Source organism: Procambarus clarkii, chromosome 1 (assembly GCF_040958095.1).
Source record: "Procambarus clarkii isolate CNS0578487 chromosome 1, FALCON_Pclarkii_2.0, whole genome shotgun sequence".
NCBI lineage: Eukaryota > Metazoa > Arthropoda > Malacostraca > Decapoda > Cambaridae > Procambarus > Procambarus clarkii.
In genome coordinates, this window is record NC_091150.1 from 53,923,222 (window position 1) to 53,938,824 (window position 15,603).

Below are 15,603 nucleotides of genomic sequence, written 5' to 3' on the forward strand. Positions count from 1 at the left end.
ATTCTCCAGCTTACAGTCACTGTTGGTGTGTCATTCCCCAGCTTACAGTCACTGTTGGTGTGTCATTCCCCAGCTTACAGTCACTGTTGGTGTGACATTCCCCAGCTTACAGTCACTGTTGGTGTGACATTCTCCAGCTTACAGTCACTGTTGGTGTGTCATTCTCCAGCTTACAGTCACTGTTGGTGTGACATTCTCCAGCTTACAGTCACTGTTGGTGCGTCATTCTCCAGCTTACAGTCACTGTTGGTGTGACTTTCTCCAGCTTACAGTCACTGTTGGTGTGACATTCTCCAGCTTACAGTCACTGTTGGTGTGTCATTCTCCAGCTTCAGTCACTGTTGGTGTGTCATTCTCCAGCTTACAGTCACTGTTGGTGTGACATTCTCCAGCTTACAGTCACTGTTGGTGTGACATTCCCCAGCTTACAGTCACTGTTGGTGTGACATTCTCCAGCTTACAGTCACTGTTGGTGTGACATTCTCCAGCTTACAGTCACTGTTGGTGTGTCATTCTCCAGCTTACAGTCACTGTTGGTGTGACATTCTCCAGCTTCAGTCACTGTTGGTGTGTCATTCCCCAGCTTACAGTCACTGTTGGTGTGTCATTCCCCAGCTTACAGTCACTGTTGGTGTGTCATTCTCCAGCTTACAGTCACAGTTGGTGTGAGAGTCGGCTATTTTCGATCATTTATCAACGCTTAGACACGCATAATTCCTTTAATTTATCGACAACAGTTGAATTATTATTATTTTTATTCAATCAACTACTAATTCTCTTCCAGACTGTCATTGTCATGCCAGTACTTGTTATTTTGTCCTCTAGACTGTCATTGTCATGCCAGTACTTGTTATTTTGTCCTCTAGACTGTCATTGTCATGCCAGTACTTGTTATTTTGTCCTCTAGACTGTCATTGTCATGCCAGTAGTTGTTATTTTGTCCTCTAGACTGTCATTGTCATGCCAGTTCTTGTTATTTTGTCCTCTAGACTGTCATTGTCATGCCAGTAGTTGTTATTTTGTCCTCTAGACTGTCATTGTCATGCCAGTACTTGTTATTTTGTCCTCTAGACTGTCATTGTCATGCAATACTTGAGTTCAAGTTCCAAACATAACTGCTCACGACATATCCACGTTGCATCATATTATCCCTGTTGCATGTCCGTCATGCCCATAGTGCATCAACAAGTACCCATGTTGAAGCTTCACATCCATGTTGCATCACAATATTCACATTGCGTCATCGCTTCACTGTTGCGTCATTATATCCACATGGCAATATTAGAAGATGCAGACGGTGACGCAGAAATTTGCAGTTGGAAAACTGAACGAAATTAACAACTTAGCAGAAGGAAGGAAGATTTAGAAGCAACAGGAGAGGAAGAGGTAGAAGGAAGGAATAACTAGAAACTAAACAAAGAAGAAGACAAAAGGAATTATAAGGATAAGGAAGATCTGGAAGACAAGGGGGGGGGGGGGTAAGAAACAGGAGGAAAACGGAGGGATTAGAAGTAAAAGGAAGTGGCGAAAGAAAATGGAATTAGAAGCAGACGAAAAAGAAGTAAGAAAGAGGAATTAGAATCAGAAGTAAAGATATTGAAGAACAGGATTTAGAGAGAATGGAAAGAAGGAAGAAATGAAAGGATGAAAAATTCAAATTAAAAGCAGATGGAAGAGGAAATAAGAGGAACAGGAGGGGAAGGATGGGTGGAGGTGGGATGGGAGGAATTCACTGCCCCATTCTTCCAGCCAATTTGGAAGAGAGAGAGAGAGAGATGGACAGTCTGCCATCCAATATACCACTACCTCTCCCCCCCCCATTCCCAGATATTTTGTATTTTCTTATTAACCTTCCTGCTATGTAACATACACGACACAACAGCCTGCTAAGACGTATTTTTGCCGATAAAAGTCATGCATCAACCGTTCTTATCATTATAACCTCACAGAGGGGTTGATCTACCTTCCCTACCCTCACAACCTCACAGATGAATGGATCATAACTCCCCCCCCCCCACACTACCATCATTATAACCTGCTGAGCTCCTGGTTCTTAGGAACCAGGAGCTCAGGAGGTTATATTAATGGTAGTGAGGTAGTAATTATCTCTGTTGTGAGAGATAATTACAAGTGAACAATTTAAGTACAGACGAAAACATATTTACCAAGATTGTATTATACAACTTATTTTCTGACTTTGCTCCTGATAATGTTTAATAATTGACTATACACACACACGCCTATTTTATTTGCTTGTCTTCTGTATAAGTAACAAACACAGTAATTCTTACTTATGAAAAAGTGGAGCTGTTCCTTAAATAATAATAATAATGACTGAATTGTTATTGGTGTAATTATTATTTGTAATTTCTAATGTTCTTTCTTTCTGGCCAGACTGTGTTCTTTCACAGTCTGGAGAACAAGAAAGAACAGAATAGAAACCTTTAAAACTCATTAATGAGAGTCGCGTGATTCTCCCCCCCCCCCGGCAGAATTGAGAGTAATTTATATAACACCTTTCAGGGTGAGGCAGAGTGTGAGTGATATTTGGAAAGTAATTAGGCCTGGCTGTGCCGGGCCATTTGCGGGATATTACTAAAGGTCTTCGCCAGAATTTCTACTGCCTTCCACTCTGATATTAAGAGAAAGGTTCAATTCCCTTCTGTTTGAATGGAGTCGCTATTTTATTTGGCGTCAGATCTATTTTTACATCGAACTATATATGCTAAAGTTCATATAGTTGCCATCTATTAACCTCACTCTCCAATTGTTTTATAGCTGTAGTTTCTTTTGCAGTTTGTGTGTGATTATAGACATGTAGTGGTGTCGGGGAATTTCTGGATGAGTTTAAGTCAAGGAATATGTTTGTATTCTTACCCAGGTCTCTGCCCCAACCACTTGGGCTGGACGGTAGAGCGACGGTCTCGCTTCATGCAGTTCGGCGTTCAATCCCCGACCGTCCAAGTGGTTGGGCACCATTCCTTTCCCCCCGTCCCATCACAAATCCTTATCCTGACCCCTTCCCAGTGCTATATAGTCCTGATGGCTTGGCACTTTTCCTCTGATAATTTCCTTCCCCTTCCATCGTCTCTGTCTCGTTCCTCTACCACTCCCTCTCTACTGCCTCCTTCACTACAATCACCACTATCACCACCACCATTACAACCACTAACCACAATTCAACAATCTCCACTATCATCGTTACCACTACTAAAATAACTTCAATCACCACTAAAGTTACAATATCCACTAATAACACCACCACCATCACTAACATTCCTACCACCATCGCTATTGTCACCACTACTATCCCTAATATGACTACTATCACCACTCACCACTAAAATTACTACGACCCATAATACCACCACCACCACTACTAAAATTACAACAACCACAACCACAGCTACCACCTCCACCACCACTAAAATAACTATTACCACCCCTAACATACATCATTTAAAAAAAATACTGGAGAATGTGCTCAGAAAAATGACTATCGAAGCACCAAACACAATTATATCTCTTTAACAAATAGGCAACATTTATTAAGAAGTGGAAAGTCATGACAAACAAACTTGATAGAGTCTAAGGAAGAGAACCCACCCAAAAATACAAGAGGACAAAGAAGCTAGAGAGGCTGCATCTTCATTGACCCTCAAAACGCATCTGATAATGTTCCTCACAAGATGGCTGGCTTGTGTCTCAAGGTGTTTCCCAGCTTGAGACACAAGTGTGGACACCAAGCTGAGAAACAGAGTGAAATAGAGAAAACAAAGGCTCCGTCTTAAGACCATTAATGGTCCTGATTCATGTGAATGACCTGCTCATGGAAGGAGTTTTTTTTTATACCAATAAAGGAAGCTGTAAAAGAAATATTGGCCCAAATTAAGCAGCGGATATTGACTCATACGAGGTAGCTACTATTGGCTCATACGAAGCAACGGGTATTGACTCATACGAGGCAACGGCTCATGCGAGGCAGCTGGTATTGACTCATACGCAGCAACGGCTATGGACTCATAAGAGGCAGCTGTTATTTTAAGTTATCTTGTAATCATGTAATTTCTGTGGTTGTGTTAGTGGGCTACGTTTTCTGCCTACTTCAGAGTCATCGCCTACAATGTCCTGTTTAATGGTGACGCAAAATTGATGAGTATTGCACAGACCACCATCATGACAATCATATCAACAGGAACCACCCATCACTTCACAACAAAAACTACCACCCCCGTACTAGCATCAACCACCATTGCAACTATCATCGCCATCCACCGAGGCCTCGAGTTTAATACTATGGAAGGAGGTCTGGAGTGAGTTTAGGTGTTTTAGCACACTGTGAGTCATCCTGGGGTGAGTGCAGGTGTTTTAGCACACTGTGAGTCACCTTGGAGTGAGTGCAGGTGTTTTAGCACACTGTGAGTCACCCTGGAGTGAGTGCAGGTGTTTTAGCACACTGTGAGTCACCCTGGAGTGAGTGCAGGTGTTTTAGCACACTGTGAGTCACCCTGGAGTGAGTGCTGGTGTTTTAGCACACTGTGAGTCACCCTGGAGTGAGTGTAGGTGTTTTAGCACACTGTGAGTCACCCTGGAGTGAGTGCAGGTGTTTTAGCACACTGTGAGTCACCCTGGAGTGAGTGTAGGTGTTTTAGCACACTGTGAGTCACCCTGGAGTGAGTGTAGGTGTTCTAACACACTGTGAGTCACCCTGGAGTGAGTGTAGGGGTTCTAACACACTGTGAGTCACTTTGGAGTGATTGTAGGTGTTCTAACACACTGTGAGTCACCATGGAGTGGGTGTAGGTGTTCTAGCACACTGTGAGTCACCCTGGAGTGAGTGTAGGGGTTCCTTGTTGTTAAACCTCATCATGTCAGCTTTCTGGTAACTAATGAGGAAAATTAATTACACTTTTTACCAAGTGCTGAAAACTTCAAAACTGTGAAAACTTTTAATAATAAACTTTTTTAAATGTTGTAACACCTTTTTTGGGAGTTGGTCTAAGGAATATTTACCGTATCAAACAATATTGAAGCTTCATTAGTGCTTTTATGTATTAAACTTTCTCCAATAAACGTTAATGTTTTGGTAAATACATGCATATATATATATATATATATATATATATATATATATATATATATATATATATATATATATATATATGTCGTACCTAATAGCCAGAACGCACTTCTCAGCCTACTATGCAAGGCCCGATTTGCCTAATAAGCCAAGTTTTCCTGAATTATTATATTTTTCCTAATTTTTTTCTTGTGAAATGATTAAGCTACCCATTTCATTATGTATGAGGTCAATTTTTTTTTATTGGAGTTAAAATTAACGTAGATATATGACCGAACCTAACCAACCCTACCTAACCTAACCTAACCTATCTCTATCGGTTAGGTTAGGTTAGGTAGCAGAAAAAGTTTGGTTAGGTTAGGTTAGGTAGGTTAGGTAGTCGAAAAAACATTAATTCATGAAAACTTGGCTTATTAGGCAAATTGGGCCATGCATAGTTGGCTGAGAAGTGCGTTCTGGCTATTAGGTACGACATATATATATATATAAATATAAATATATATATATATATATATATATATATATATATATATATATATATATATATATATATATATATATATATATATATATATATATATATATGTCGTACCTAGTAGCCAGAACTCACTTCTCAGCCTACTATTCAAGGCCCGATTTGCCTAATAAGCCAAGTTTTCCTGAATTAATATATTTACTATATTTTTTTTCTTATGAAATGATAAAGCAACCCTTTTCTCTATGTATGAGGTCAATTTTTTTTTTATTGGAGTTAAAATTAACGTAGATATATGACCGAACCTAACCAACCCTACCTAACCTAACCTAACCTATATTTATAGGTAAGGTTAGGTTAGGTAGCCAAAAAAAGCTAGGTTAGGTTAGGTTAGGTAGGTTAGGTAGACGAAAAAACATTAATTCATGAAAACTTGGCTTATTAGGCAAATCGGGCCTTGAATAGTAGGCTGAGAAGTGCGTTCTGGCTATAAGGTACGACATATATATATATATATATATATATATATATATATATATATATATATATATATATATATATATATATATATATATATATATATATATATATATATATATATAGAAGGAGGCAACGCAGGACATCTCTCTTTAAGTTGGGTGAAAATCTGTGATTTATGGGACTTGGGGACAGGTGTGACTTCCCACGGCTCTGAGGGGAAACCCAGCCTCCAGGGTCCACTACATGGAGGCCAGCTCTTGCCTCCAGAGCGTCCCTCCATGGAGGCCAGATATCACCTCCATGGCCCATTAGATTGTGGCCAGCGCCTGCCTCCAAAACTCCCCTTATGGAGGCCATAGGCTGGATTTCCAGACCCCTCTCGCAGGAACTTTATTTCCACATTGTGGACAATAAAGGTATACGCAAGGCACTTAGAGTCTTCGGTCAATTTGGAGGCTATATTGGCTACCACAGATGTTACCGTAGCAATCATGCTCTTTAAGAGTTGGGATCAAAGCCGAACTCGTCTGTTATTTCGTGATTCTTCCCCAGGTCATTTTCCAGTGTTTTAAAGGTTGTGGAGGTGTGGCGGCAAGATACTCCATTGCCATTGCGGAATGGTAAGCACGTTGATTCCTCAGAAAACTTTATTTAGTGATTTGCTTCCGTGAACTCTATTAAGATATTTTGTTCTTTGATTTCATACGCTCTGATTAACGACTCACATCTTCACAGACGGATCAGTTGATCAAGAAAGAGGTTCAGCTGGGGCAGCAGTTTACACTACCAACCATGAAGCTTACTGGAGCATGAATAGTGGGTGCTCAACATTGCAAACAGAATTATATGCCCTGAAGGAGGCAATAAACTATACAATTGAGAATAATTTACATGATGTCATCATTCATACAGACTCTAAATCTTCGCTCCAGGCATTGTTATCCAGTCAGCACAGAGATAATATACAACTCCTCACAGAAATCCGACATATTGGAAAATAAGCCCATAATTTAGGGCTGTCACTGACCCTAAATTGGATACCAAGTCACATTGGTATAGACGGTAATGAAAAGGCAGACTCACTAGGAAAAACTGTCACTGCTCTACCTGTTGTACAGGTTGAAATACCTCCAAGTTTTTCACAGATTAAGGAGCAAATCATAAAGAAAATACTCCCAACTATCGAAAGTCGCCACAGAGCCAAAGTAGCGGATGGAAGACTCACTGTGATATGGTACGAACAAGCCATTGGGTAATACTCTTCCAAGCCTGACAAAAAGATATCCAGAGACATTGCAGTATCCATACACAGACTCAGACTTGGTTACAAGTGCTGCTGGGAGGTAATAAACCCAATAGTTAAAGAGTGTCATATCTGTAGAGCAGAAGCAGAGGCGCCACTATGGCACTTCTTACTGGAATGTGAAGCGACTGAAGCCCTGCGCATCAAACTCAACATTAATCCAACGACAGCAGCTGCATTAGATGCACATTCCACAGCCACTACAATGATTAGAAAAGTCGTTAAGGAATGGAACTCACTAGTGAGCATTCTGCATCTACATCCGCCACCAAGATAATGTTATTAAAACAAGATTAAAACCAGTGCACTAAAACAGAAGCGAAAAAGAAACAGGGAAAAATGAGGAATCCCCACCTCCATTTAAAACTTTGACCCAAATATCACAGTAACAAGGTTATCGCGAATAACCGAACTTAATTACGGGCTCACCATAGCCCGTGCTACATGGACATTTCGTTCTAAGTAGCTAAATCTAAAACAACAATTACAAACGGATATAAAATATGGGCTGCATAAAAACATAAGAAAAAAGGTAACTGCAGATGGCTTATTGGCCCATACGAGGCAGCTCCCATTTATACCCATCAATAGGCCCACACATGGATAATAATAGCATAAGATAGTAAATATTAACAATGAATTAGTGAGAAAAATGTGTATCAATGATCCTACTCAAATCGCCCTTTAACTGATCAATCAAAAATGGATCTAAATTATATAAACCACTGCTAAGGTTAAATTACATGATCTTGTAATCTGTATTAAAGCAGATTCAATTATGTTCCTGTTGAAAGTGATTTTACAATTCGTTATTGAAGAAACCATCTCCCAATCAATTTCGTGAGAATTTTTTGACAAATAAACAAACAAAGCACTAGACAATTGGTCATGTCTTACAGACTATTCATGTTGCGAAATTCTACATTTCAAATCTTTAGAAGTTTGCCCAACATAGAACCTATTAGTCTTTATAAGGTATTTTATAAATGACACAATTATCACTACGAGGGCTTTTTCTAACTAATAGTTTACCAACAGTATTTTCGTAATTAAACAATACATATTTATCAAAACGTTTCAAGGCTTTGACCATATTTTCAAACCCAGAGAAATATGGTAAACATAACACATTCTTTGGGTGAATTTTTTCACTGCATATATTATTATAATATGTACGACGTGCTTTGCTACGGCAAACTTCAACAAAACTTCAGTGGATAACAAAGCTTGAGACCAATAGAATCAATATTCTTAAACTCTTCATCTAAGAATTCTGGACTAACGACTCGAAGAACTCTTAGATACATAGAGGAAAAAATATATTCTTTTCACGTTGTATCTATGCCCTGAGAAATTATGAACATAAGATAAATTATTCGTATGCTTTCTGAAGACACTAAACTTAAGTGAAAAATCTTTCCCATGAATAAGTATATCTAAGAATGACAAACATTTATCAATTTCAGTCTCCATCTGAAATTTAGTCTGAAACATTTCAGTTTCAGTCTAAATTTGATAGAGGTGACTTGATCATTAGGTTTAACTACAAATTCGTCTGTGTTTACATCTGAAGGCCATCTACACAAAATATCATCAACATATCTAAACCATGGAATGATTTCAGGGGTAATTTTTTAAACTAATTTCTTTTCGAAGATTTCCATGTACAAGTTTGAAAACAATAACGACAAAGGATACCCCATTGCCATTCCAAAAGTCTGTAAATAATACTCATTATTAAAGGTAAATTTACATTCTTTTATGGACAACTTAATAAGATTAACAACAATATCAGCAGAAAGAGGTAAAAACATGATTCATTAGTTAATGAGCAAGATAATCAAGAATATCATCAACCGGCACCTTTGTAAACAAAGAGCAAACGTCAAAACTGATTAACTTTACATCAGGAGTGACAGGAACACTATTCAATTTGTTAACTAATTCAAGAGAATTGGTCAAATGAGAAGAGGAAGTAGTTCCTAACAATGGGGACAAGATTTTGGTAAGCCCAAATTTTGGTAAGTCAGATCTTGGTAAGCCAGATGTATACACAGACGTAACTCTGCTGAACTTTAAAGTCCAGCTTGAGACAAAAAATCATCACAACAAATGGGCGATCGTTTGACAAGGCGCCGGCTTCCTGTCCTCTTCGAGGCCACTATAAAGCGGTTTTTTTATTATTATTTTCTACCACAGACGTGGCCACACATTTACAATGCTAAATCAGCATTTATACATTTTCTTCTGTCCTCCATGGACAGAGTGAGAGATTTATTAAACATATAATTCACTGAATTATTGAACAATCAACCACAGAAGGTGATTGTAGTGCATTTGAAATGCTAAGCTAACCTACAAAATATAAATACACAGATTTACGTCTGTCCAACATAAACAGTGTTTTAGGTGTCTTTTTACATAGCGTCATTAATGTGCGTTTACAAAATGGAAATGCAGTTCTGGCCAGCTTCCACATACCCTGTATACAAATACACACACACATACACATATACCTACACATATCCACCACACACACACACATATATATATATATATATATATATATATATATATATATATATATATATATATATATATATATATATATATATATATATATATATATATATATATATGTCGTACCTAGTAGCCAGAACGCACTTCTCAGCCTACTATGCAAGGCCCGATTTGCCTAATAAGCCAAGTTTTCATGAATTAATTGTTTTTCGTCTACCTAACCTACCTAACCTAACCTAACCTAACTTTTTCGGCTACCTAACCAAACCTAACCTATAAAGATAGGTTAGGTTAGGTTAGGTAGGGTTGGTTAGGTTCGGTCATATATCTACGTTAATTTTAACTCCAATAAAAAAATTTACCTCATACATAATGAAATGGGTAGCTTTATCATTTCATAAGAAAAAAAATTGAAAAAATATATTAATTCAGGAAAACTTGGCTTATTAGGCAAATCGGGCCTTGAATAGTAGGCCAAAAAGTGAGTTCTGGCTACTAGGTACGACATATATATATATATATCACTAAGAACTCTTTGACCCGGCCAGGATTCGAACCCATGCCGTCCAGGATCACCCCCTAAACGTGCACAGTACCGTGACCACCGCACGATCATTGGTGCGGTGGTCACGGTACTGTGTACGTTTAGGGGGTGATCCTGGACGGCATGGGTTCGAATCCTGGCCGGGTCAAAGAGTTCTTAGTGATAAATATATATATATATATATATATATATATATATATATATATATATATATATATATATATATATATATATATATATATATATATATATATATATATATATACTCCTACGTCTCTCCTACTTTGATAGGGTAAGATAGCTTCCATAGAAACTACTGTGATAGTTAAACACTTAACCACTGAAGGTGATTAAGATGCTTTTACCAGCTCAGGTTACAGGTACATGCATTGTATAACAGATGCATTACATATTAATGATCCTCTTGTAAAATTCAAGTGAATTTGAAACTCCCGCCTGATCAGCACCAAGCTCTGCACATGCGCAGAAGTGCATCCACCAATGGTAGAACTGTTGCCTTCAAAAAAGATATAATCACGAGCTATTCTATACAAGATAAGGCAATTTCGAGTACACAATCTGAGTGCAAACACGAGGAAAATGATAAGTGTTAAATGTAGAAACGTCAGCTATAAACCAACGTAAGAAGTAATAAAAATAAGATATGGAACGGGAAGAAATACTGGAACGCCTTGGTGGGCGTCGCCGCCATTGTAGCAAGAAATGCCAGCCGGCGAGTGTCCAGACATGAGCATTAAATTCAAATTCTTATTCAATTTTGTATTCAAAAGAATTTGTGCGTACAGAGAACACATAGGAATAACGTACAATTATGGAGACGGGAGTTACACATTTATGAAGCCACTTTTACGTGGAGTGTTTCCCGCAAAACTTCAAAAAATATTTTGAAAAAATATTTATGTAAGGGTGTGAAGGGGTTAACTCTTAATACTAAAAGAGAAATACTAACAAAAATGTTAAAAGTTCAAGAAAATAACAGATGTAATAATTTTAACAGAAAAATAACATAACAGATAACAATATACATAAAAATAACAATAAAAAAGCAATAGTAATGTTGAGAGGCATAGACTAACTACCACATTATGGAGTCAGTAGTTCTAGCAACAGTACATTGGTTTATTAATTAATAACAGAACGGAAATTCTAAAGGAGTAATTTAGTAATGCAACTGGAACACAACATAACATAGAGTAATAAAGTATAATTTACGTATAATTTAAGTTTAATGAAGACAACACTTACAATAATAAATAGAGATAAAAAAGTTTAGAATAAACTATGTCGTTTAGAATAGGTGAGCTAGAATGAGAGAAAACGAAGGTTGTATCATCAGCAAACTGATTGGTTGATGAAGATCAAACCGCCACAAGAGGTGGCACGGGCATGAGTATCCCGGAGATGGCAGATGTTTGGAGTGAATGTTGGGTGGAATTTGGAGGGGCATTGATATATATGAGAAAGAGGAGAGGACCAAGTACACTATACCCTGCAGAACGCCAATGTTAACTGGCAGAATGGGGTAAGTAGCATCGTTCACTAAAACATATTGTTGCCTGTCACTGAGGTAAGACAAAGACACCCCCACCCCCACACTGACACTTTACCCCCCCCCCCCCCCTAAAAAGGCAGAGCTCAACCCCCGCAAGCACAACTAGGTAAGTACACACATACACTCATTCCACTTAATGTTTGCTGAAGATGCAAAAATTATGGGAAGAATCAAGACAGATGCAGATAGACAGAAACTACAGGACGACCTGAACAAACTGGAGGAATGGCCTAGAAAATGGCTACTAAAGTTCAACTCAGGAGAGTGAAAATTAATGAAATTAGGCGAAAGGAGGAGGCTGAACACAAGGTACCATCTGGGAGGTGAAATCCTACGCGAGTCAAATAGAGAGAAAGATTTAGGGGTTCATATCACACCGAACCTGTCCCCAGAGGCCCACATCAAAAGGATATCATCAGCGGCATATGCTAGATTGGCCAACATAAGAACTGCCTTTAGAAACTTGTGTAAGGAATCGTTCAGGACCCTGTATGCCACTTGTGTCAGACCAATTCTGCACTATGCAGCTCCTGCCTGGAATCCATACCTAGTTAAACACAAGTCAAAGTTAGAAAAGATTCAGAGGTATACCACCAGACGTGTCCCGGAACTGAGATTTATGAGCTACGAGGAAAGGCTAAGGGAGTTAAACCTCACGTCCCTGGAAAACAGAAGAGTAAGGGGAGACATGATAACCGTCTTCAAAATTCTCACGGAAATTGACAGGGTGGACAAAGACAAACTCTTCAGCACGAGTGGAACACGAACAAGGGGGACACAGGTGGAATCTTAGTACCCAAATGAGCCACAGAGACATTAGAAAGATTTTTTCTGTGTCAGAGTAGTTAACAAATGGAACGTACTAGGCAGTGATGTGGTGGAGGCTGACTCCATACACAGTTTCAAATGTAAATTTGATAGAGCCCAGTAGGCTCGGGAATCTGTACACCAGTTGATTGACCGTTGAGAGGCGGGACCAAAAAGCCAGAGCCCAACCCCCGCAAGCGCAACTAGGGAGTACAAACAGACACAGAGTGGGAGTGCCTCGCGGCTGTGTGGAAAGCGCTTGGGAGTCGTAAGCCTAATGGCCCGGGTTCGATTCCCGGCGGAGATAGAAACAAATGGGCAGAGTTCACCTAGCAGTAAATAGGTACCTGGGAGTTAAGCAGCTGCTACGGGCTGCTTCCTGGAAATTTGTGTGTCTGTTAGAGAGGAATACATGTAGTAGATATAGAGAAAAATAGATTGGTTTGAAAGGTGGGATCCAAGAGCTAATAGCTTGATTCTGCAGACACAAATAGTAAATTTGTGTCACACACACACACACATACACACACACACACAAGAGTCAGAGAGAGAGAAAGACCTGGGGGTTGATATCACGCCAGACCTGTGCCCTGAAGCTCATATCAAGACGATAACATCAACAGCATATGCCAGGTTGGCTAAAATAAGAACGGCCTTTAGAAACTTGTGTAAGGAATCTTTCAGAACATTATATACCACATATGTCAGACCAATCCTGGAGTATGCGGCTCCAGCATGGAGTCCATATCTAGTCAAGCATAAGACTAAACTGGAAAAGGTTCAAAGGTTTGCCACCAGACTAGTACCCGAGATGAGAGGTATGAGCTACGAGGAGAGACTACGGGAATTGAACCTCACTTCGTTGGAAGACAGAAGAGTTAGGGGGGACATGATCACCACATTCAAGATTCTCAAGGGAATCGACAGGGTTGATAAAGACAGGCTATTTAACACAAGGAGCACACGCACTAGGGGACACAGGTGGAAACTGAGTGCCCAAATGAGCCACAGAGATATTAGAAAGAACTTTTTTAGTGTCAGAGTGGTTGACAAATGGAATGCATTAGGAAGCAATGTGGTGGAGGCTGACTCCATACACAGTTTCAAGTGTAGATATGATAGAGCCCAATAGGCTCAGGAACCTGTACACCTGTTGATTGACGATTGAGATGCGGGTCCAAAGAGCCAGAGCTCAACCCTGCAAGCACAACTAGGTGAGTACACAGGCGGGATCCAAAAGTCAATTCTCGATCCTGCAGGCACAAATAGGTGAACACACACACACACACACACACACACACACACACACACACACACACACACACACACACACACACAGGATGTTCAGGGATGGCAGGTCCTGCCTCACAGGGTTACTTGAATTCTACGACCAGGCAACAAAAATAAGGCAAGAAAGAGAAGGGTGGGCAGACTGCATATTTTTGGATTGTCAGAAAGCCTTTGATACAGTGCCACACAAGAGGCTAGTGCGAAAGTTGGAGATGCAGGCTGGAGTGAGAGGGAAGGTACTCCGGTGGATAGAGGAATACCTAAGCAACAGGAGACAACGAGTCTGTGTGAGGGGTGAGGTCTCAGATTGGCGAGACGTCACAAGTGGAGTCCCGCAGGGGTCAGTCCTTGGACCTATACTGTTTCTTGTATATGTAAATGATCTCCCAGAGGGTATAGATTCGTTCCTCTCAATGTTTGCCGACGATGCAAAAATTATGAGGAGGATTGAAACAGAGGATGATAGTAGGAGGCTACAAGATGACCTGGATAGACTGAGTGAATGGTCCAACAAATGGCTGTTGAAGTTCAACCCGAGTAAATGCAAAGTAATGAAACTAGGCAGTGGAAACAGGAGGCCAGGCACAGGATACAGAATAGGAGATGAAGTACTTAATGAAACAGACAGAGAGAAAGATCTAGGAGTTGATATCACACCAAACCTGTCTCCTGAAGCCCACATAAAGAGAATAACGTCTGCGGCATATGCGAGGCTGGCTAACATCAGAACAGCGTTCAGGAACCTGTGTAAGGAATCATTCAGAATCTTGTACACCACATATGTAAGACCAATCCTGGAGTATGCGGCCCCAGCATGGAGCCCGTACCTTGTCAAGCACAAGACGAAGCTGGAAAAAGTCCAAAGGTATGCTACTAGACTAGTCCCAGAACTAAGAGGCATGAGTTATGAGGAAAGGCTGCGGGAAATGCACCTCACGACACTGGAAGACAGAAGAGTAAGGGGGGACATGATCACAACCTACAAAATCCTCAGGGGAATCGACCGGGTAAACAAGGATGAACTTTTCAACACTGGTGGGACGCGAACAAGGGGACACAGGTGGAAGCTGAGTACCCAAATGAGCCACAGAGACGTTAGAAAGATCTTTTTCAGTGTCAGAGTAGTTAGCAAATGGAATGCACTAGGAAGTGATGTGGTGGAGGCTGACTCCATTCACAGTTTCAAATGTAGATATGATAGAGCCCAATAGGCTCAGGAATCTGTACACCAGTTGATTGACGGTTGAGAGGCGGGACCAAAGAGCCAGAGCTCAACCCCCGCAAGCACAATTAGGTGAGTACACACAAACACACACACACTCGCATCTTACATTAATTCAGAAATATGGGTGCCGATGATGCCCAGAAGGCCACATAGCCATCTCAAGAGAGTAAACTTAAAGACATCAGTTACAGCTACTCACTACAAATTACACCAAATGTAAGTCTCGTGCTTTCCCCTTGATGCCGCTCCCCATCATCAGCTGTTCCATGTAAACAATCCCTAACGTAACCCCCTCATCATCAGCTG

At 40.0% G+C, this 15,603-nt stretch overlaps 1 protein-coding gene across 1 annotated transcript in view; it reads left to right on the plus strand.

Moving 5' to 3' along the window:
- Nucleotides 1-11,016, plus strand: part of LOC138363452 (uncharacterized) — a 37,789-nt gene extending 26,773 nt beyond the window's left edge. Inside the window, exons 5-7 of the mRNA XM_069322670.1 lie at nucleotides 4,110-4,313; nucleotides 6,588-6,655; nucleotides 10,841-11,016. Coding sequence (XP_069178771.1) covers nucleotides 4,110-4,313; nucleotides 6,588-6,655; nucleotides 10,841-11,016 — 448 coding nt within the window. The remainder of the gene's footprint in view (nucleotides 1-4,109; nucleotides 4,314-6,587; nucleotides 6,656-10,840) is intronic.
- The last annotated feature ends 4,587 nt before the right edge of the window (nucleotides 11,017-15,603 follow it).